Below are 24,047 nucleotides of genomic sequence, written 5' to 3' on the forward strand. Positions count from 1 at the left end.
TCATGGGAACGGAGCTTGGCAATCAGTTCCTGCTTTCCGATTCTGTGTTATGTATCTTGGATGCTTACCTGAAGATCAGTTGCAGAGTCCTATGTCAGGACCAGCTTGGCTGAACTCCACTTTGGCTGGAGTTCCATTGGTGTTATACCTCAACAGTGGAGGCAATTCTATTGGTGTTGGGAGGCAAAGAGAAACCTACCGAGACTCCCACTGTTAGTCTAACGATGCCCTCTGGAGAGACTGGCTTGAGACAGATTGATCTTAACTGTGATGTTTTCCATATTTGAGTGACGAATGGTGCTGGCCTGCCTATCGAACCCCGTGTTACCTGGGTCATGGATAGTAAGATTTCAGGGCCTGAGATGTGTAGTTCAGCTAGAATCCCTGCCTTTAGCAGAGGAGCATCAGTCATAATGGATGCTTTGGTTTGGTACCGGTCACTGTCACAAACCAGTGTTGAACTTCAGGTGGAATGTATTGGACAGGAGAAACCTATTGGCACAGCAACACCTGACTCCCCCTCACCCCCTTCCTTTCATCTCACCCCATTTCCCCCACTAGCCTCCCCTTCAATATATCAACCTATTCATCTCAGCCACTCACTATCAGAGTACTGCTGCATGTAAGAGACCTTCAGCCCATTGTGTCTGTGCAGGAACCTGTCTAATCTACTCCCATTTCCCAGCACTTGGTCCATAGCCTTTAGACTGTCTGAATACCTGTTGTATGTTGTACGAGCTGGTTTCACTTTCTCCCCACTCTGAGTGAAGAGGTCTTTCCTAGTTCCTGACCCTCTGCCACTGATATCGTGGCTGTGAATCATCTTTGCACCTTCTCCAGTACCTCAACTCCTCGTGAAAATGGTGGTGGAGAAGTAGGCCGTTCAGCCCATCGAGTCTGCTCCACCAGTCGATGAGACTGATAACTCTCAACTCCACTTTCCTGCCTTTTCCCTCGATTTCCTCACTGATTAAAAACCTGAATATACTTAACGACCCCACCTCTGCGGGAAAGAATTCCAGAATGCTGTTGTCCAAGGGAAGAAATTCCTTGTCTCAGATTTAGGTGTGTGACCCCTTATTCTGAGATTATACCCTCTGGTCCTAGAGTCTCCCACAATCATGGAACCCGTACAATGTGGAAGCGGGCCATTCGGTCCATTGACACAACACCGACCCTCTGAAGAGAATCCCACCCTCCTACCTTAGCCCTGTAACCCTGCATTTCGCATGGCTAACCTACCTAGTGTGCACATCCCTGGACACTTTGGGCAATTTCCCATGGCCAGCCTACCTTTGGATATCTTTGGACTGTGGTGGGAAGCCCATGCAGACGTGGGGAGAATGTGCAAACCCCGTGTAGGCAGCCACTGAAGGTGGGAATCGAACCCGTACCCTGGTGCTGTGAGGCAGCAGTGCTAACCACTGAGCCACCGTGCCACCTACAAGGAAAAACCATATTTTCATATCTACCCTGTCAAGTCTTCTAAGTCTTGAATGTTTTAATAAGGTCACCTCTTGCTCTTGTAAACTCCAATGAGTTCAGGCTGGAGTTGCCATGTGGACTGACTGACTTGTGCTTCTATTGGTTGGTGAAGTGTGTCTAACGTTCTTTCTTTGTTGTTGATTCAGGTCACAGAAATACTGAGCAGCACTGACCTCGACACCAAGGCCTGCGTTACCATCTGCCACTGTGGAGACGGAGACTGGAGCGAGCTTGAACAGCATAACCTGCAGGGCTTCATCCACATCAAAGTGAACCCTGCTCCCATGCTGCCAGAGATGGACGGCGTCTCGGAGTTCACGGAATACCTCACGGAATCGGTGGAGGTTCCCTCGCCCTTTGACCTGTTGGAGCCTCCGACCTCCGGGGGCTTCCTCAAATTGTCCAAACCTTGCTGCTACATCTTCCCCGGGGGCAGGGGCGACTCGGCGCTTTTCGCTGTAAATGGCTTCAATATCCTGGTGGATGGGGGCTCCGACAGGAAGTCTTGCTTCTGGAAGCTGGTCCGTCACTTGGACAGGATTGACTCCATACTGCTGACGCACATAGGCGCTGACAATTTACCCGGCATTAATGGACTGCTCCAGAGAAAGATTGCTGAGCAGGATGAGGAACAATCACAGGGGTCCACCACGTATAGTGACTGGATCAAGAACCTTATCTCTCCTGAGTTGGGAGTGGTATTTTTCAATGTGCCTGACAAATTAAAGATGCATGAATCCTCTATGAAGGTTAAAAGGAGCATTGAAGAAGCTTGTCTAACATTACAGTACTTAACCAAACTGGGTATCAAACCAGAACCTCTCAACAGGGTTGTGGGTGCCACAATTGACCCCATCCCATTGTTCCACAAGATGGGAGTTGGGAGGCTAGATATGTACATTCTTAACCCAGTGAAAGACAGCAAGGAAATGCAGTTCCTGATGCAGAAGTGGGCGGGCAACAGCAAGGCCAAGACTGGCATCGTCCTACCAAATGGCAAGGAAGGGGAGATTTCAGTCCCTTACCTCACATCCATCACAGCTCTAGTTGTGTGGCACCCCGCCAACCCGACAGAGAAGATAGTCCGCGTCTTGTTCCCCGGCAACGCCCCCCAGAACAAAATCTTGGAAGGGCTGGAGAAACTGAAACACCTGGACTTCCTCAAATACCCGGTCGCCACGCAGAAGGACCTTTCCGCTGGCGTGGCGACGCCCGTCGTGAAGCAGACCAAGATGAGGCAAAGGACAGACAGCAAAGAGAGCCTCAAATCTTCACCCAAGCCTTCACTGGCCAGGGCAGCAAAGAAGGAGGAACCAGCCGAAGAGACCCCTCTGAAACAGCTCGACGTTAAGACGGAGGAAGTGAAGGAAGACAAGCCAGAAAAGAAAGAGGAGAAGAAGGCAAAATCTGATGTGGAGAAGGCAACAACAGACACGATCAAAACAGAAAAGAAAAAGTTGGTCAAGGAGAAGACCATCAAAAAACACACCAAAGACAAATTGGCCAAATCGGAAGAAAAGAAGGACAAAGAGAAAAAGGAGATCAAAAAGGAGAGGAGGGAAGTGAAGAAGGAAGATGCAAAAAGGGAAGAGAAGAAGGAGGTTAAGAAAGAAGAGAAAAAGAAGGAAAAAGAGGCCAAGAAGGAATCTAAGAAATTCATCAAAGCTGACTTAAAGCCTTTCACACCCGAGGTGAGGAAAACCTTACACAAGGTCAAAGGGCCAGGCAAGAAAATCGACTCCGGTAAAACAAAAGCAGCAAAAGATTCCATCGTGGAACAAAAGAGTGAGCCCACGGCCCCTGATACCCTGAGGACTGAGCAAGCAACCACCCATTTACAGGAGGAGAGATCCATCATGTCATCACCAGAGGATCTGACCAAGGATTTCGAGCAATTGAGAAACGAAGAGGCAGCGATGGTGGAGGCTGTCTCTGAGGAGCCAAGCAAAGGCCCTGTCCCTGTGGAAGGTACAACTCCTTTGGAAGTGGAGACCCTTCCTGATATGTTAGTGCCTAGCCCTCAGCAGGACATGATCATAACACCAGCCGTTACTGACACAAAGGTCCCTCTGGTATCTCCGGATGAAGGGATCAACACGACTGATGTAGAGGGAGAATCACCGCGTGACGAGCAGATAATTGGCCGACCTGAACCAATGACAGTGGAGAGGTTTGAAGATGAAGGTGCGGGAATGGAAGAATCATTGGAAATGAGTGAATTGGAAGAGAAGGTAGTGAGGACAGAGAAGGACAAAGAGAGCTTCATTAAGGATGGTCTAGAAGGTCAATTTGATAAAGAGAAAGACCTCTTTGTTAAGGAACAAGTCAAAACACCGGAAAAACCAGAAAGAGAGGTTGGAAGGAAGGATGAAATGGAGGAAATGGAAAAGTGTGAAAGATATATTGAAACATTGGGAGCAAAGGAGCAGATGGAAGAGAGTGAGGGAGAAGAGGTGGTGGAGAAAGCAGAACTGGAAGAAACTGTAGAAGCTCTAGAAGAAGACAAGAAGGTAAAAATCAAAGAGAAAGGAGTGCTTGATGATGACCTTAAAATGAAACTTCAAGTCAGTGGCAAACTACTCCAGGATATTACTGAAGGTGAAAAGCCTCCAACAGAGAAGAAAGAAATTTCAACCCCAGGCGACAAAGGGGCTGTGGCTAAGGAAGAGCCACCTGCAGCAGCCCAGCCTGCTCCAGCAGGGGTAATGGCCGAAGCAATCTCATACATTCAGGACGAGACAATCCCGGGCTACTCGGAGACCGAGCAAACCATTTCTGACGAGGAAATCCATGACGAGCAGGAAGATCAGATGTCACACCTAAAGTATGAAGTGGACACTTATGACATCTCCGTGCCGGATGACACAAAGTCATTCGATGCGGTCCACGGGATGAAGGAGATGAAGGCTCTGTCGGCGGCTGATATTGGCGTCAAGGGTTTCACCAGAGAGGAGCCTGTGGTCGTTGTGTACCCCTCGGAGATTGTTGCTGCCCCACTTGCTGAGGAGGAGCACATCTCCTCTGCGGCTTCCATCACCGAGTGTGACAAACTTTCCTCCTTCGCTACCTCGGTAGCGGAGGACCAGTCAATGACCTCCGTAACTGCGCCCCAGACTGAGGAGACAGCAAAGAGCTCGCTGCTGTTGGACACCGTCAACAGCATGGCCTCCTCTAGGACTGAAGCCACACAAGGCAGGGATTATGTCCCATCCGCGGGCACGATATCCCCCACCTCCTCTCTGGAGGAGGACAAATACTTTAAATCTCCACCTTCCGAAGATTTCCATCCTGTGGCTGAAGTTGCTAAGACAGACGAGGAGGACTATGAAGACCAGACACCAAATGTAGAGGTCCCAACAAAACTAAGCGACCAATATGCAGCAATGTTTCCAGAAAAGAGTGCACCCGCTCCCTACTTACTGGGTGAATATATCACTGACGGCCAAAGCACTGACTTCCAAAGCACTGAACAGAAACATAAGCCTTCCTTGCATTTTGATGCAGATTTGCCTGAAAGCGATGACAAATGCATCAGCCCAGACGATAGCACGGTGAAAATGGCCTCACCAACTCAGTCAGGGCCAACTAGTGCTGGGCACACACCATTCCATCAGTCACCGGTGGAGGAAAGAACAGACTCTGTTGAGGCAGAACTCCTTGAACAGGTTCCAGACCAAACCACTTTTCACCCTGAGAAACCAGCACTCAGTGAAGACACAACACTACCGAGTTCACAGCAGAGCCCTCTTAGCGACCTGCCAATGAAACCTGAGCTATTCAGAGAACATTTCCTGCCTTATTCACCCATTGTCCTGGACTCTGATGCCTACGAGCCTGAGCTAACTTCAAAAGAGAAAATGCTTCATGAGCAGGAACTGCGAGCGACAGAAAAAATGGAGAAAGACGCATACGAGACTGAACATGCGCCGACTGAGAAACTGGAGAGAGATGTTCAAGAGAAGAAACCTACCCCAGACAAAGTGACAGAAGCAAAAATCGAACCTACAGATACCCGAATACACGAGGAAGAGTTCAGAGAGAAAAAAGTAGATGTTGCAAAAGTTGCGGAGGAGAAGCCCGCCATTGGAGAACAGGCAGCAACAGGAATCCCAGAGCCCAAACCACCAGATGCTAAAGCAATTGTATCAGACATTCAGGAGCACAAATCTGAAGTAATTGATAATAAAGACTTGGAGAAAAAATCTCCTGATACTGAAAAAGCGACGATAGAAGCTGCAGAAAAGCAACTTGCAGATTCCGATACCATGGATAGATTGGAGCCAGAAAAATCACTTATCGACACTGGCAAAGTGGAAAGAGAGGAGTTAGAGAAGAAAATTGAAGATGTTGGAAAAGAGGAAAAAGAAGGTTTGGAAAAGAAACCTGGAGATTTTGGAATAACGGAAAAAGAGGATACAGAAAAGAAACTTGGAGATGTTGGAAAAATAGAAAAAGAGGATACGGAAGAGAAACCTGAGGATGTGGGAAAAGTGGAGAAAGAGGATGTGGAAAAGAAACTTGATGTTGGGAAAATAGAAAAAGAGGATACGGAAAAGAAACCTGAGGATGTGGGAAAAGTGGAGAGAGAGGATGTGGAAAAGAAACTTGAGGATGTGGGAAAAGTGGAGAAAGAGGATGTGGAAAAGAAACTTGATGTTGGGAAAATAGAAAAAGAGGATACGGAAAAGAAACCTGAGGATGTGGGAAAAGTGGAGAGAGAGGATGTGGAAAAGAAACTTGAGGATGTGGGAAAAGTGGAGAAAGAGGATATGGAAAAGAAACTTGATGTTGGGAAAATAGAAAAAGAGGATACGGAAAAGAAACCTGAGGATGTGGGAAAAGTAGAAAGAGAGGATGTGGAAAAGAAAATTGGAGATGTTGAAATAATGGGAAAAGAGGATTTGGAAAAGAAACCTGAAGATGTTACAAAGGTAGAAAAAGAAGACTTGGAAAAAAAAATTGGAGATGTTAAAAAATTAGAAAAACAGGATGCTGAAAAGAAAATTGATGTTGACAAAGTAGAAAAAGAGGACATAGAAAAGAAACCTGGAGATGATAAGATGGAAAAAGAGGATTTGGCAAAAACAGCAATAAATTTGGAAAAGAAAATTGGAGATGTTGGAAAACTGGGAAAAGAGGATTTGGAAGAGAAATCTGAAGATGTTGGAAAAGTAGAAAAAGAGATTTTGGAAAAGAAAATTGGAGATGTTGCAACGATGGAAAAAGGAGACTCAGCAAAAGAGCTATTAGATTTGGAAAATAAACTTGGAGATGTGGGAAAAGTCGAAAAAGAGGATATGGAAAAGAAACTTGGAGATATTGGAATAATGGGAAAAGATGCAGAAAAGAAACTGGAGGAGTTTGGAAAGATGGAAAAAGTTGAAGCTGAGAAAAAAATTATCGAAGCTGAACCAGTGACCAGAGAGGAAACACAACAACAGGCATCCATTGAAAAGGTGTGGGCCGAGGATGTAATGCAGAAGGTGGAAAAGGAGGACTTTGCAAAGAAATCTGATGATGTTGAGAAGATGGATAAGGAGACACCAGAGAAGCAAACTCCAGATGCCATGAAGGGGGAAAAGGAGATTGAGAAAACCAAAGTTATAGAGAAAGAAGAGCTGGGCGAGGATGTGTTAGTGAGTGCACTTGTGGCATCTACAAAACCCGTACCAGACCAGGCACCTGCAGGGGATGCGAAAATGGAGAAGTGTGTACAGGAAAAGGAAGACTTGATGGAAAAAGTGGGTAAAGACATCCCACAAAAGGAAGTCAAACCTGTGAAAGAACAATCAACAACAGAAACATTTCTCTCTGATGTCCCAGGGAAGGAACCTGCAACAAAAGCTGATGAGCGACCAGACAGTTTCAAGTTTGAATATTCTCCAATTGATGCACCAGAAAGCTCCGTGAGTGAGACACAAGGTGTACAAAAGGATAATGCAGAACTATTGTGTGAGACAATCTGTTCTTCAGAAGATGAAGATCTACCTGTGATTACAGAAAGCAAGACAATACTTGCAGCTCAACTACCACCAACCACCGAAAAGGCACCGATGCCAAAAAGCGAGGGAGACCTTTCTGTGCAGTCAACAGTTCCCAAGGACATTTCACCAACAGACTATCCAAGTGTTTCCGTGGATAAGATTACACCTGCAGAAGTAAAGGAACACGATTGGTTACAACCAGATCCTTCTCTACATCTTCAGACTGAAACTGCTACAGAGTCTGGTTTTCCCAAAATGGAAGTGAAATCCGAAATTCGGGAAGCTGAATGCATCCATACTGCAGCAGAGAAGAAAATGGAGAAACTCGAAATATGGGGAAGTGACAGTGTGCGCAGCAGCCCTGAAGGAGAGCAGAAATCTCCTTTGGAGGTTGGGAGCCATTCTGCAAGTGAGACTGAATCAATCAGCTCGCGTACACAATCTGCCATTGAATCAACTCCCTGGGATCCAGCTTCCTACCAATCGCAATATTATTTGGAAAAGGATTCTGCAGTTCCAACGCTGGAATCTTCTTTAACCAAGTCATTTCCACCAAAGGATTCACTCACTGAAAAGGTGGAGACAGGGACTGTAAGCGAACACCAGTATTCCTCCTATGAAGATGAAAAGAGAGAAGCTTCCAGTGAGCTCGATTACTCTTGGACTACTGGGAAAAGTCCTGAATCTGAGCACGTTGGAATGTTTGAAAAGAAACCAGATCTGCCCCAGGAGCCGAAGCCTTCGGTCCCATCTCCTCCCGAACCCACAGTTTCCTGGACTGGCACAGAGCAGCACGTTGCTGCTGTTTCATTTACAGGACGGGTGGCTGAAGAAACAATCAAGGAACCAACTGTGGAAAGCTTCACAACAGGAGAGAAGCAACAGGAAGGTCTTACAGACGACGCTGTGTTTAAAGACAGGGAACAATCCCTGGAGCAAGAGGACATGTATCCTCCTCCTGGTGGGTATGAGTACACAGCTATTTTGAGAGAGAGTGAGGCTGAGAGTTCCAGCAAGTCAACGCACCATTCACTTGAAGCGTTAGGAGATCCATTGTTGCTGTTCGATTCCCAGAAAGAAACTAGTCCCCATCCTGTCACAGAAGCAGACTCCAGGACCACGCTGGAAGATATTCCATCAAAATCCCCTGACACTGGCAGGAAAGCCTTCACCTACGCAGAGATCGATGAGAAAGTCACTGCTCTAGGTCTTGAAAACCTGGCAAAGTCTCAGAGGGAAATGGAATCGAAAGGTTTCGACTATCTCTCCCAGGAGAGAGAGCTGCCCTTCGAAATGGCCTGGGACGCTGGAAAGGGCATAGCACCCGCACAAAAGGATCTGTCACCTTGTAGCTTTTCAGCAGAGGAACCGACAACGCAGTCTCCGCTTTCGGAAGGTGAGCTGAGATCTGAAGGGTCGGTTCACTATACAGAAATTCCGGGCCTGCATGGACCTCCATCTCCAACGTTGAAAGAAACCCCGTTGAGTGTGTTGGGACAGGATAAAGGCGGGGAACTCAGTGAGTCGTCAGTGGTAGCTGAGAAGGACGGACAAACCAGAACAGACTCAGTCCATCATCCTGCTTGGCTCGAAGAGAGAGAGAGCCCAGCTCAAAGCATCGCAGAGTCAAAACACAGGTCCACCCCATCTCTGCCTTATACCGAGATCTCCCAATTAGACATCAGTGCTTTGGGGAGCAGTGTCGAATCCACATCGATAAGGCCAAGGGAGCCAGATTCCAATGTCCTGGGCTATTACGAGAAGGAAGTTGACGAAAGCAGCAGTGACTCGGAGTTAGAGAAAGGCGCCAAAGAGAAATCCGAGAAAGAATCTCCATCAGGCAAATCTCACCAAGAGGAGGAGCGGGGCACTTCCTACACGGAGATGCAGGAAGTAGGTAGGGTCGCTCCGTGTCCCAGTGTTGACCAGCAGCCCTGGGCCCAGACTCTGAGTACAGTGGGTAGTGCCTGCCAACAAGACGATGGTGAGGAGACCCAGAAGGAGCAGCAGTTACCAAAGTCCGAGAAAGAGCAGTTCACTTTGAACCGTGAGGAAAAGGACATCTGGTGCCCCAGCGATCCCGCGAGCTTCTCCCATGGGCTGGATACTCAGGGCCGCGACATAGGGCATCAAGAGCAGTCCAGGGCCCGGCTGGAAATGTCCCCCTTGGCAGAGCCTGAGCGCACTGTGCCACCTGAAGAGGTAGGGAAAGATCCCGATAAAGCCAGACTCCAGGAGGGACAGTCTGCGGAAAAGCAGCTGATGCCAGATGCGTGCGTTCATAGTCAGGATCAGGAATCTCCCGGAGTTATTCCGCACTCTGCACCCACCAAGCCATGGACAACTGAATCCGAACAATCTCGCACTGACCCTGACAGGGTAAAACATTCCGGGCCTCCATTTGAATACTCCTCCTTAATGGAAGAGAGAGCGTTCTCAGGAGCGCTGTTACAAGACGGCGGGATAAAGGATGAGTACTTGGAGGTGTCGCCCAAAGGTGAATCTCAGACGTTACCCCTGAGTCCATTCCTGGAGAGTAAACCGTTCCCACCGCTAGCTCCGGCAGAGCTGAGCAGTGAAAGCTTGTGGAAGGAAACTTCAGCGGCTTCCTGTGCCTCAACTCAGCCCCAACAAGACTCAGCATCCTCCCAGCAGCCTCTCTCCCCTTCTGGTACCCCCTTGCTGCTGCCAGGAACCCCCAGTGAAGCCAAGGGCAGGAGCCTGGATGAGGTTTCTCCCCTGGTTCCAGCGGGTGAGGCAGTCTCCCAGCCTGTGGAAGCTGAGGACCCTCAGCCTCTGTCTGTAGAGCATGGCTCGGCCTATCTGTGCGACATTGAAGACTCCACACTGTCCTGCAGGGTGGAGTGTCACAGGTCAGAGGCCCCACCCTCCGCCCCTGAATCCAAACCAGAGAAGGGAGCGGTAGCTTCCGACACCAGGCAGCCACCAAAGGAGCAAGCGGTCTCCGAAACGGCGCTGGCTCAGCCACTGACCCTGTTCCAACCTCCTCCCCCAACTCAACACAGCCCAGCCACCAGCAACGGCCCGACGGAGATGAGCTTCGGTCCCCTGTTGGCGGCCGGCACTCCGGAGAAAGACCAAGACTCCTTTAGCACCTCCGCACTGTCGGACGAGAAGAGCAGCCCGGGTTCCGAGCTCGGCAAGTCCTGTTCCGAGGATGAGATGGAGTGCCTGGTGCGGCCGTCCTCTCTAACCTCCGCCGACCAGAGCTTCCGGCCATTTTTGCCAGACGCCCAGAGGGGCAGGATGGCAGGTGACCAGGGGGACGCTGCCCATGAGCTGGAGGGATGCCCGGGGGTGATGTCTGACCACAGGTTGGCCTTCACCTCGGGTGAATACAAGCACCAGAAGGATGAACTTTCACCCTCGTTCATCAACCCCAGCCCCCACGAGCTGTCGGACGATGATGATGGCCACTCCCAGGATGATGTCCGTACCTCTGTCCAAAAGCACTGCACCCCCCAGCCCTTAGGCAGTCATGTGACCCTGGGCGAGGAGACCCCACCCACCTCAGGCAGTGAATCGTTCCCCTTGAATTCGGACTCTGACGTCCCACCTGAAACAGAGGAGTGTCCCTCCATCACCGCCGACGCCGCCATTGACTCTGATGAGGATGCGGATTACCTTCCCGTCGATAAGACCACCAGCTCGGCTCACCATTCGTCCGCGCGGCCTGCCCTCGACCCACCACCTGCTCCCCTGATGGACCCTCAGCCTCACCCTCCGCAGCCCGACGTCTGCATGGTCGATCCCGAGGTCCTGGCCAACGAGCAGAACATCAGCAAGGCGGAGAGATTGCTGAAGAAGGACATGAAGGACAAAGTGAAGAGCACGAAGAAAATGATGAACAAGTCAAAGTCGGCGTCCCCTGGGCGGAAAGCAGACTCAAAGGGGAAGCAGACTGCGGCCCCAGCCAGACCGTCCCCAGCAAAAGACTCGACGGAGAAATCACCAAAGGCAGCGTCGACAAAGAAGAAGGAGAAAGACCCGTCCGATAAAGTCCGAGCCTCCCGAGCGGGTGATGTTCACTCGTCCCGGGTTGATGACCGTGATGACATCTCCAGGTCTAGCCAGCCCAGCACTGGCAAGGCCATGGTCAATGGGATCAAGTCCAATTCAGGTGAGAAACCCCTGGGTTAAACAGTGAGTATTACAGCCCAGCACTGGCCAGGCAGCGCAGGGATAGCTTTAGTGTGTTTGCTTCACAATCACAAGGTCCTTGGCTCAGGTCCTGCTCTTGAGGCCTAGGCTGACGTTCCTGTGTGGCACTGGGAGAGAGCAGCACTGTCCCAGGAGCCTGTTTTCAGGTGAGATTTTTAACCAAGGCTGCTTCTGCCGTCACCAATGTTTAACCCCCAGTCAACATCCCAAACATAGATGACCTGGTCCTTACTGCACTGTAGCTTGTGGGAGTTCACTGAGTGCAAGTCTTTCCTACATTACAGCTGTGTGACTGCCTTGTATAGCTGCTGCTTGCGAACACAAGCACTATATCAAAGGACCAAAGCAGACATTGCTGAAAAAGCTCAGCAGGTCTGGCAGCATCTGTGGAGAGAAAACCGTTAACGTTTTGGATCCAGTGTCCAGTTCTGAGGATCTGAAATGTTAATTCTGTTTCTCTCTCCACAGATGCTGCCAGACCTGCTCAGTTTCTCCAGCACTTTCTAATTTTAGGTAACATTCTATTTGGCTCCTTCTGTGTTAGCGTTGGAAACCAGGGTCAGAGTGGAAACCTGGAAACAGGTCAATGGCTGGACATTGGTAAAAAGTGAATTTCTCGCCCCTCTCACCACCTCACAATTATCACTCACTTATATGTCCACTCCCAACTTCCTATTCTCAAAAGCTCAGCTTCTACATGAGTGAGTACGGTAGGTTAGGTCAATCAAGTTGAGCTATAGGTCAGATCTGATGGTCTACATGTCCATTCAGCCCATCGAACCTGCTCTGCCATTCAATAAGATCATGACTGATCTGACATTCCTCATTTCCACTTTCCTGTCCTTTCCCTGTAACTCTTGATGCTCCAACTGATTGGGAATCTCTCTATCTCAGTCTTAAAGCTCTCTCTGTGGTAAGGAGTTCCCAAGGTACTCAACCCTCTGAGAGGAGAAATTTCTCCTCATCTCCACCTTAAAGTGGTGCTCCTTTGTACTGAGACTATGCCGTCTGGTCCTAGGCTGTCCCATGAGGGGAAGTGGGTGACACCTAATTTTCGAACAGTGACGTCTGGTTCTGTATTCTGCACTGTCTCCCCACCCCCTTTGGGATTTGCCTCTGGATGTTCCCTTCTGATACGTAGGAGTAGTCGGTTCAGAGCTCTGTGCCCATTGCTTAGTTAAGTGTTGACTGCTATCTCAGACAGGTGCGGGGCCCACATCACAATGTCTAAACGCTTCTTGGGTCCTTTGACAGCTTCCGCCAACATCAAGCCCAGCTCCGGAGTGCCCCCAGGCCCTCCAGTGTACGTGGACCTGGCCTACATTCCCAACCACTGCAGCGGGAAGAATGTAGACCTGGAATTCTTCAAACGTGTCCGATCCTCCTACTACGTGGTGAGTGGGAATGACCCCGGAAGTGGGGAGCCGAGCCGAGCTGTACTGGATGCCCTTTTGGATGGAAAGGCCCAATGGGGGAGCAATCTTCAGGTGGGTACCTACCATTGACATCATCTTTCTGACCCCTCTCCGAAACAATCCATCAAATCCCAGTCTCCGCCAAAACCTCCCAGTCTACTTCATATGACCCATCGGCATATCCCTCTATTCCTGTCTGCCTCATACAGTTAAGAGGAAGTTAGATAAATATATCAAAACTATTTTCCCCTCTACTTACTTACTATTGGAGCGAGTTCCAAATTTCCACCACTCTCTCCCTCCCCCTGATTTCCTGACTGGGTTTATTAGTTAAAAATCACAACACCAGGTTATAGTCCAACAGGTTTAATTGGAAGCCCACTAGCTTTCGGAGCGACGCTGTGACTGTCTTGTATTGATGGTGTATAATTCTGCTTTCCACATGCGTGGAAATATTTTTTCTACTTTTCATACGAAGAGGTAAATAAAGAATTCCATTCGGTCGTGCGTCATTACCTTTTTATTTGTTTAGGGGATGAGGGCTAGGCCGCATTTATTGTCCAAGCTTAATTGCCCAGAGGGCAGTTGAAAGTCAACCACATTGCTGTGGGTCTGGAGTCACATGTAGGCCAGACTAGGTAAGGATGGTAGATTCCTTCATTAAAGGGCATTAGTGAACCAGTTGGATTTCTCCTGATAATCAGCAATGGATTCATGGTCATCATTAGGCTCTTAATTCTACATATTTATTGAATTCAAATTCCAACTGCCATGATAGGATTCAAACCCAGCTCCCCAGAACTATTACAATAGAACCTGTTACTAACTGAAATGCTTGTGGAAGCCACCTTCAAAAGAAACCTCTTCCCCTTAAATCCCTCCATCCTCTAGCCCTGCAACTGAGATATTTGTGCTCCCCCAACTGTGGTCTCTTTGAGCATCCCCTTTTTAATCATTCTGGCATTGGCTCTATGCCCTCAGTAGCCTGGGGCCTGAATTCAGGAATTCCCTCCATTCCTCCCTCCATCCTTTACAACACTCCCTTAAAAATCTGCCTCTTGTTGATGACCATCTGGCCCAGTATCTCCTGATGCATTAAATATTGGTTTGCAATGCTCCTGTTGCAAAGTGCTTTGCTGTCTCAAAGTCGCTGTGTAAATACATGCTGTTGTTGTTGTGAAAAGGCAACACTCTGCCCAATCAGAGTCAACTTGCCGGCCAATCAGCACCATTTTTCTGCTGTAATGTAAGTTGTTGAGTTTGAAATTTGGCATTCTTGCCTTTCGTCCTGACACGCACAAGATTTTGGCAATGTCTCTGTCTTTTCAGTGAGACTCGCCTTCCGTGCTGCAAAGACACTATTTTGTTTGCACTTCTGTGACAGGGGGACTTTGTTACTCTGTTCTAGGTGACGCTAATACCGACCCACGACACAGAAGTGACACGGGAGTGGTACCAACAGACCCATGAACGGCAGCAAGAGCTAAACATCATGGTGTTGGCCAGCAGTAGCACAGTGGTAATGCAGGACGAGTCGTTCCCAGCGTGCAAGATTGAATTCTGAGCTCCCCCATCTCCAGTCACCCTGCTTGCCAACCTATGAAGGAACCCTGCTTTGTCATTCCCTTCTCATCTTCCTACACTAATTTTTCTTTTTAAACTAAAGTTAAAAGTGCATTTTAAGGCTAGATTTGCAGCTTAATTTTAAGGAAAGGAATCAAAATGAGTGTGACAGTCTCCATGAAGAGGGGACGAGTTTGGAGACTGATTTGCTACTAGGGGAATCCTTTTACTGTGGATCATCCAATAGACGTTCCTGTTTCTGCACATTGAAGATTGGAGCTGGGACGCCATTGGAATAATTAGTTTTATTCTACATTCATTGCATGGTTTCATAGAATTGGAAGGTCATCTGGTTAACTTAAGATGATTGTCAGGTCTTGCCTCCAAGTGGACAGTGTCTAAATTGATGATTATGTTTGCAGGTTAAGGGGTTTTGAGGAACTTACTTTTAACAGTGCATTTTGTATGAAAGGAAAATGTCGCATTCTAGGCTCAGACAAAACCACACCTTCCATTTCCAGAGCAGTGTCCAAACTGTTCTCTACCCTCGAACTTCGGTCAGTTCAAAAGCAGGTGATGAAAATGCGTGAGGTGGGGGGAGGGGGGGTGGTGGTGGCAGCAAATGCAAACAGGCAGTTCGTAGAGGAGAGCATTTGATGCAAGGAGTTGGTATGGCAACTGAAACTGAGAGACAATGTTCAAGAGTAACACTGGGATTCAGATTGAGCTGGGTGGAGATTAAACGGGCCATTTCCTGGTATTGTGCAGTTCTTTCGTTACAAAGTGTTAAATTATTTTTTCTATCCGTTGTCCAAAATTCCCTTAAAAGCGGGGACGGATCGTGTCCTGGGATGATCTATGCAGGGAATGCTTCCATGTGTGTGGAAGCCTGTCAGACATTCAGGCATCTTTGGTGTTTGCTGTGAGTTACAATGCAAATTGTAACAAGACACATGAGCAATAGATACTGATTTATACTTAAAGAGACAGAATCCTTTTTTTGTAGCAGTCACCTCAAGCTGGACATCAAAGACTACACGAAATACAAATGCAGAGCTTGGACTAAAGATCAATCCACTTAATTTATAGCTATAGCATTATTTTAAATTGTTTGAGTTGTGTAAAGAAATTGTGACTTTGGAACTGAGAAATTACTTTTAAGGGGGTTTTGTTTCAAGTGTTAAATACAGCCTATCAAAGCTTAAAAAAAAGGACCTGTCTCTTTAAGAAGGCAATATCTGATTTTAAATAGTATTTCTTAAAATTATCAATCTTTAAGCACACACACTTCAATGGGTAGATTCTGATCACACTGTTTGGGTGTGCTTTAGAAAGGCTAGTGATGATTCCTGAATGTGTGTGTGTGTGTATACGCTTCCCAACAGAAATCCTCAGTGTGAGATTATTGTCAAAAACATTTGAAGCTTGCTGGACTGAGCAGAACACATCACTGATGGAATGTATTGTGTGCTTTGCTAACCAATAAACAAAGTGTATAAAACAGTGAGTTATATCATAGTGAGCTATGGTGCAGGGGATCACTGTTACAGTTACATTTCAGTGTAACACGTCTGGAGCTGCATTTCAGTGACGTCCCTGTTTAACCATTAATTCAAATCTTACCCATGGTTTTTCATGGGGCAATTCTGCTTCTTCTGCAAAATGAGAATGATGTCTTGATGTTGACAATGTTGCTTTGAGCCAAGTGTTAAGGTCTCACTGGACCTACCCCCCACTCCTGGCAGTGGTCATGATCCCAGTGACAGAGCGATCGATGGACAATTAGACCACTGCATGATGTACGAGATCAGGGTATTGTGACCATACAGCTCCCCATTTTGAGTAGCGGGACGTAATGATGACGGCGGGGGGGTAAAGTTGGATATTGCCTTTTTAACAAACCAAAGCAAGTGCGAGGAGCCTCCATTGTGCTTAAATATCAGGTGTGGTTGCCTTAGACATTAGGATGAATGTAGCTAATTAATGCACTACAGCTGCAGCAATGCAGAGCTGGGACTGGCTGTGTTGTTTTTGTGTTGCCAATTTACTGCGCTCTGTTCATGGGCATGTTACGGGGCAGTGTGATCCCCCCCCATCGAGGTTGACTGTCCATTTCAAGGAAGTTTTTTTTTTGTTGAGTAATTTCTTTAAATTCCCACAAGAGGTTCAAACTGACAGTGGAGGGGACCAAACCTATAATAAACTCTAACTTAAGGGAAGAGACATACTGTGATAAAATTGTGCAGTTTAGGGGAGAGACTCCCTGGCAGTAGGTTGAACAAGTCTTTGGTTTTGTTATTGTTTTCAGTAGATTCATGTAGCTATGTAGGTGTTCATTTTTCCAAGCACATCCTTACGGCTGCTTTCAGTCAATCACAATTTTAACCAGAGCCATTGACATTTTGTTTTTCCTATTGCTTCTCACCTATTACCAGTTCTAAGTTCCATCAGGTGATGGCTAATTCTACCCAGCACTGAGTCCCTTGAACAGTAGATTAGTCAGTAATTACACTGCAGACTGAATCCCCTCTGGATACATCTGTTGTCAAAGTGATAGATGCGCAACATAATAGAGGCTGTTTTCCTTAAGCACCATCACTCGAAGCTAGCTGACAATGAGCAGCTCCCAAACAACTGAAGTAACAACAGACAACCAAGTTACTCAGTCACACTGCAGGAGCCAGATCGTCCAATTAGTCTGGCAAAATATTTTTGGGGAGCATGGGGGCTTTTTTACCCTGTGTGAACATGCTTGTGTGTGTGTGTGTGTGTTTTCCCTTCAGTGTCAAAGCTAATAAAGTCAAATGCCCATTTCTCAAATAAAAAGAATACTGTGGAAAAGCCAAACTGAAAAAGAAAGAGACAAGCAAAAGGGTAGGATTGAAAACAGTAACAGAAGGTGCTGGAGAAACTCAGTGGGCCTGGCAGCATCTGTGGAGAGAAAGAGTTAATGTTTCCAGTCCAATATGATTTCTTCAGAACTAAGTTCCTTGCACTCTGTGTGAGTTGGTGACACAGTCCATTAATTATATCTGAGACTAACTCACTGCCGGATACATCTGAAGAGTTGTATCAGACCCAAAATATTACCTCTGTATCTGCCTTCACATTCTGTTTTCATTTTGGATCTCTGGCATCCACAGTACTTGGCTTTTATTATGGGATTGTGATGAACTCCAGTGCCTGTTTGTAACTGGAGCACAGGAATTGAGGCAATGTGTTGGTTGTGTTAAGCACAATTTCTCAACGCACATGATTTCGCCTTGTGTATAGCGGAGGGAGATGTCGAGGACCCAGGTCATTCCCTGTGTGTGTGTGTGTGTGTGTGTGTGTTGGAAGCGGGTTGGTTTGTACGTATAACGTGGGTTTGTATATATTTAATGTATGTGCATCTAGGCAGCTCAGTAGGATGATAATGGAATGTCCCTAGCATCCTATCTCAAGGCACATACATTTGCACTTGGGAGGGTCTTTAAGACAGTGTGCAAACATCTGTAGTTTAGCCTGTGTTGGGTGAGTGTATAATGTAACACATTAAAAAGTGAAGATGTATTGTACTGGATCTGTCCAAAACCAGATCAGTGTTTGAGAGTGAAGTCCACAGATTGAACAGATTGGTTTGTGCTGTTGTTTGCCATCCATTCTTTTTTTTCAAACTGTTAGTGCCGTCCAAAATTGAATGAGAATTTAGTTTAGCCGAAGAAGTATGCAAAGTCTGTTTTGATCTGATATTGTTTTTTTCTCTTCTCTCGTAAGCATGTTAAGCAAGTTGTACTGTTAAGAGGCATGTGATAGTAAGCATGGAGAGGAAAGCATTTGAAAATGTGCATTTGATGCCAGTGAGTTGGCATTTCTCCAGTCGACAGCTTTTTCACTTCAGAGAACAGCACTGACACTGAAATAGACAAAGGATTGTGGACTAGACTTTCCACAGTGACTGTAGCACCAGGAATACGGACTGCTTTCTCTAATATCCATAATCTCCTAATCCATAGGAGAGCAACAATTCCTTCGTGCACTACTTCCCTCCAGATTACCCACCACCTTGTTCTGGAATCCTTAAATCCTCCCCTCACCCCCAAGACATGTAGGACTTCACCATCTTGTGTGAACATGGGGAAAGTGCAGAACATAAAAAGATACTAAAGGGAATATTGTTAGTGTTGGCTCATTTATAAATTGTGAGAAACATAAAGGATTTTTTTTCTTCTTTTAATATGTTTACTTTGTTATTTTAAGATCCTGTCCTCAAAAGGACTGGACCAGCACTTTTTATTGTGACAGTGTTATAATCCTATTTCTTTGGTCCAAAATCTTACGTATGTTTGACCGTGACATTCTGCAACACCAATTATTCATCATTAGATTATAGGAGACATAACTGAGGTCCAGAGGGAGATCAGTACTCGTGAAGCGTAATTTATAATTTATTTGTCTTGTAGATTATATCAGTGTTTTATATAGATTTATAGTTTGTTAATTTATAAGCACAACTCTAACCAGTATTGTAGCTGTAAGATGACATGTTTACATAGAGTTCATTTGCACTCCATTTATATAGAGGCTGTGCCTTTTCATATGGGCCCATTTGCATTTATATTTTGATTTCTGAAGTCAGAAAGACAATGGAACAAAGTTTCTTCATTTTTATTGCAAATTCATTTTCAGTTTAAAGAAAGTTGCTGAACTTATTTCTAGTTGAGCATGAGATTTTTCCGGAACTTATCTTTCTGATGAAGCCTCATTTTCCATCCCTCCAATTCCAGGAGATTATTGACACAAATCCTGAAAACTCGTGATTTGGTTGTGATACATTTGATTCTTCCATTGTTTTCATTCTCACTGATGGAGGAAAGGCCGCTAGGTTTATCACTTTCACTCCCCTCTCAGCCCCTCCACCTTCTCTATCAGCGACTCTTCACCCATTCCCTGTCGTCTTGCAGCCCATCTACGCACACTCCCAGCATCGAGTTGATCCACCTGTAAATCTCCATATTCTGTTTGTCAAGGAACAAAGTTCTCCCACAATATTCTTTCCAATTCTGCATCAACTTATTCCATCCCAACCCATAGTTACCAGATGTTCCCAGAACCTATCCATAGAGAACATCTGTGTACTGGGACCAGCTCAGCCTAAATCGAGTCTTCTAATGTCCAAACTGTTGTCAACCAGATGTCAACCTCACTCTTTAATAAGTCCTTAGCACTCTGGGACTAAGAGTTCTGCAGTGTTTCCATTTCCAATCTTCAAAAGTCTGTCAATCAACTTGCCTTTCTTCATGTCTTTGTGGCTATCTTCTTCATCTTTTGTTTCCTCATCTTTGTTATGGGGTGCCAGTGAAGGTACATATTGACTCCATTCAGTTACATGTTATTTCAAGCCCTTCCCCAGAGGGAAGTGATTGTTTTTATCTGATTCCTGTACGACGTTCAGTTCTGACAACCCAGTCGTCGCCACATCAACTCGCAATTGTTGAGAAAATTCCACTTAATATTTCAGGGGGCTGGTGGAGAGGATATTTCATAATCGCTTCTTCATTTCTGTAGGTAAAGAGCTTAATTTGATGAGATTCAAGGAGGAGGTAACAAACAGGAGGATCAGGGAAGTGGGCAAATTGGGATCAGGAGAGAGTTGGGGAGTGGAGGTTGAAGAGAGAGAGTTGTAAGTGTTGGCAAGCCTGAAAGGTGGTCAAGATGTTCAATGCAGAACGATAGAACAAGAAAAGCTTAATTGGACAACTTTTCAAAGAACTAGCACAAGTGTGAATGGCCTTGTGTTGCTGTATCATTCTGTAATTGGATAACTAATCGCAAAATCTCTTGAAAGCTGTTCTCAAACTTCCAGCCATTAGCTGGACAGATAAACCAAAGCTGAGATATTGGACTAGTATCTTTGTAGAACAGCTGCTTCTTCAGAGACATTTTCAGAATTTGGTTTTTGGCCTTTTTTTTAGACAAAAACAATAAACAATTTGAAGAGATCCAGAAATAATTCTGAGATAGACAGTGGCCACTTCAGAAGGTGCAGTGATTTCGATCAGATAATGCTGTCTCAATCTTCCGGAGTATGGGAATTTTATCTCTTCCTCCCATTGGACCAAACGTAAAAAGGAAACAGGAGAAGGGCATGGGACTAGGAGTTAGAGTGGGGTAGGCACTAATACACAGACCCAATGTCTCTGACTGCACTCCCTCTTCACCATTCTTAATCTTTTATCATCCTTTTTATTTCAGAAACTAGAAGCCCTTTAAGTTTTACTGTGTTAGCTTAATGGTATGACCTTAACCCATTCACCCCAGCCTAGTGAACAAATATAATGCTGCAGTATCCCAATCAATCACCCAAAGAATTCTGTCGCACTCTGGACTTTGCCAAGTCTGCCTGAATGCTGAAGGCCAGTATTATTGAATAGACCAGCAACAGTGAGGAGAGCCCTCCACTGATCTTCAAAAGATGTTTCCCCCCACCCCACCCCGAATATTTGCTAGATTTCCCGAGCCCCTGACGTTGGGCATCGTGTATGATGTACAAACTTCAACTTTCTGTTCGATTGTGTAGATAGTGAGCTGAACTGGTGCTGCCTGCTGGTACATTCACAAAGATTTCACACTGTTTACACAGCAATAAAGTTAATGAGCATTACTCAAGGGAATTAAGAAGCAGGTTTTTGTGAATCTTGTCAAACGCACCATAGAGTATCCTTGCCCTGGCATTAGGACAAACCTCTTGCTTGCTGCCATCTTATTAGGGTGGTCCTACTCCATTAATCTATTCCAGTGGCAGACAATGACCTTAAATTGGGCTTGGTCTGCTTTCGTCTTTTTAAAATCTTGTTCCTCTTCATTAACCATCTCAAAATCTTGTATGTTGCTGACTCCAACACGAGCAGCCTATCCTTCCTTCCCTCAGAAAGTAAGAGTGACTTTTATTTAACTTTTTGACTGTGTATTCTAACAGTATTAACCAAAAGGAATCCAAATATTCATCATTTATTAATATGTGCCCTTATCCTAGTTCCTACAATGCTCATTAAAATCAGAATTGTTTTTTTTTTGGGGGGGGTGAGAAGGGAGAACGGTAGTCAAAATTAATGTTGACCATTACTTGCTGCTTGTGCGACTGAATTATTTGCAAAAGAAAACATAAATTTTTTTTAGGACCAGGGTCCAGCTGTTTATAAACTACTGATTCCTTATTGAAGTCTTGCCTGACTAGTTTCTGCTTGCAGTAAGCTAGTCACCACACTTGAATTTAAAAAGTCAATCCCTTTGTGTCTCCAACCATGTCATTAATCTTCCAATTTCAAAGGCTAATGATGCACTATTTCTTTAGAGATGAGATGGATGCCACAGCGAACATTTCTGAAAGCACCGAACACATGTCAACTGGGTCTTCCCAGTGTGTTTTCAAACTTATATATATGTGAAAAAGCTATTTGATTTAATTTCAATATTTTAAAAAATTTCCATTGAGCCCTTTCATTTTAGCACAGACAGGTGTCAAAACCGAACGTACTGAAAAAATGAACAAAACAGATGTATATGTGAGTTTAGAAACTGGCACAGGGTTTATTGTGAGCTAAAGAATATTGACCTCTCGCCATTTGTGTTTACTGTCTCTTAACTGTCTCTTAACTGTCAATAAATCAGCCCCTGTTATCCCGTGGGAGCTACAATAAGCTAAATTCAGTGCATTTCCACTTTAATGTTTCAGTTGGAAGTTCAATGGGAGAGTTCAGGGTTTTTAAATTTGGGGAGGGGGGGTAGAGAGAATTGTATTTCTGCAAAAATTTTAAAAAAAATGCCGGTCAAACTCTTGAGAGTTAATACAATGATAATACATTCAGGACACACCCCTGTTTAGAATAGGACATTGGGAATTTAATTCAAACTTTTTAAGGAAAAGAGACCTCTTGCTTGTTTTTTGCATGTGACATTTATCCCTACGTTATATTCCTGTATGTAATAGTTTAAGAAAAAAAATTTGAAAAAAATATAAAAAGCAACTTGTCTTAACTGTAATCAGATGGACTTGTAAAAACATCTTGAAGCTTTCCTCCTTTCAGTTTCATGGTGTAAGAACAATTCTGTAGTGACCATTTCTCTGCGCAATATTAATATTTAGTTCAGAATTTGTGTGCAATATTCTGTATCTCTTAATCGCGAACTACTGAAATTTATTGTAAAAGGGAACAGTCTGATTATCGCCAATAAAAAAAAGTACATCTATTAAAACCTTGTTGTGAGGCTGTTTCGGTGTTTCTTCAGTAGCTTCAGTCCTTAGATTAGATTAGATTAGATTACTTAGTGTGGAAACAGGCCCTTCGGCCCAACAAGTCCACACCGCCCCGCCGAAGCGCAACCCACCCATACCCCTACATTTACACCTTACCTAACACTACGGGGAATTTAGCATGGCCAATTCACCTGACCTTTGGACTGTGGTAGGAAACCGGAGCACCCGGAGGAAACCCACGCAGGCACGGGGAGAATGTGCAAACTCCACACAGTCAGTTGCCTGAGGCGGGAATTGACCCCGGGTCTCTGGCGCTGTGAGGCAGCAGTGCTAACCACTGTGCCGCCCATAACAGATGTGACAGATGGGTTTCAATCTCGCCTCCCACCCTGCCTTTGATTTCTCTCTATGATGTGGAAGTGCCAGTGATGGGCTGGGGTGGGTAAAGTCAGAACCTTCCCCTGCCACTGCAAGAATTGCAAAGCTTGCACCCACACCTCCCACCAAACCCCCCAACTCCTCACCACCGTCCAAGGCCCCAAAGGAGCCTTCCACATCCATCAAAGTTTCACCTGCACTTCCACACATGTCATTTATTGTATCCATTGCTCCCGATACGGTGCCCTCTACATCAGGGAGACCGGACACCTACTCGCAGAGCACTTAAGAGAACATCTCCAGGACACCCGTGCCAACCAACCCCCACCACTCCATGGCTGATCACTTCAACCCCCCTCTCACTCTGCCGAGGACATGCCACTCCCTAACCACCCAATGCCTGGAGGAAGAACATCTCATCTTCCACCTCAGGACCCTCCAACCCCATGGCATCAGTGTGGATTTTGCCAGTTTCACCAGGGCTTTGTATAATGGCAGCATAATCTCTGCCTCCATCTAGATATAAAGACTACATCTCATTAAGTTTCTTGATTATTTTCTGCTTCTGTTCATCAGCTGGAATAACACTAAGATTTTTAGTCTTACTTGGGATTGGATTAGGAATTCTGGAACTGCAGTTTCCCGTGACAGTTGAGCCAGTGTGTAACAGAGTGCGTCACACTGTAACTGAACTCCAAAAAGCAAGAGAGATCTCAGCTCCTCATTTCTCAGGAACTGCTGTGCTCTTCCAGCACCACTAATCCAGAATCCTCATTTCTCAGTCCTGCCCATGGTGTGGATGAG

General features: G+C 45.9%; 1 protein-coding gene across 1 annotated transcript in view; it reads left to right on the forward strand.

The window, feature by feature from the left end:
* The window catches only part of map1aa (microtubule-associated protein 1Aa), a 108,359-nt gene extending 85,495 nt beyond the window's left edge, over positions 1–22,864 (forward strand). The window contains exons 5-7 of the mRNA XM_043680428.1: positions 1,632–11,610; positions 12,906–13,138; positions 14,475–22,864. Coding sequence (XP_043536363.1) covers positions 1,632–11,610; positions 12,906–13,138; positions 14,475–14,630 — 10,368 coding nt within the window. The 3' untranslated portion in view covers positions 14,631–22,864. The remainder of the gene's footprint in view (positions 1–1,631; positions 11,611–12,905; positions 13,139–14,474) is intronic.
* The last annotated feature ends 1,183 nt before the right edge of the window (positions 22,865–24,047 follow it).

The sequence above is a fragment of the Chiloscyllium plagiosum genome, chromosome 40 (assembly GCF_004010195.1).
Source record: "Chiloscyllium plagiosum isolate BGI_BamShark_2017 chromosome 40, ASM401019v2, whole genome shotgun sequence".
NCBI lineage: Eukaryota > Metazoa > Chordata > Chondrichthyes > Orectolobiformes > Hemiscylliidae > Chiloscyllium > Chiloscyllium plagiosum.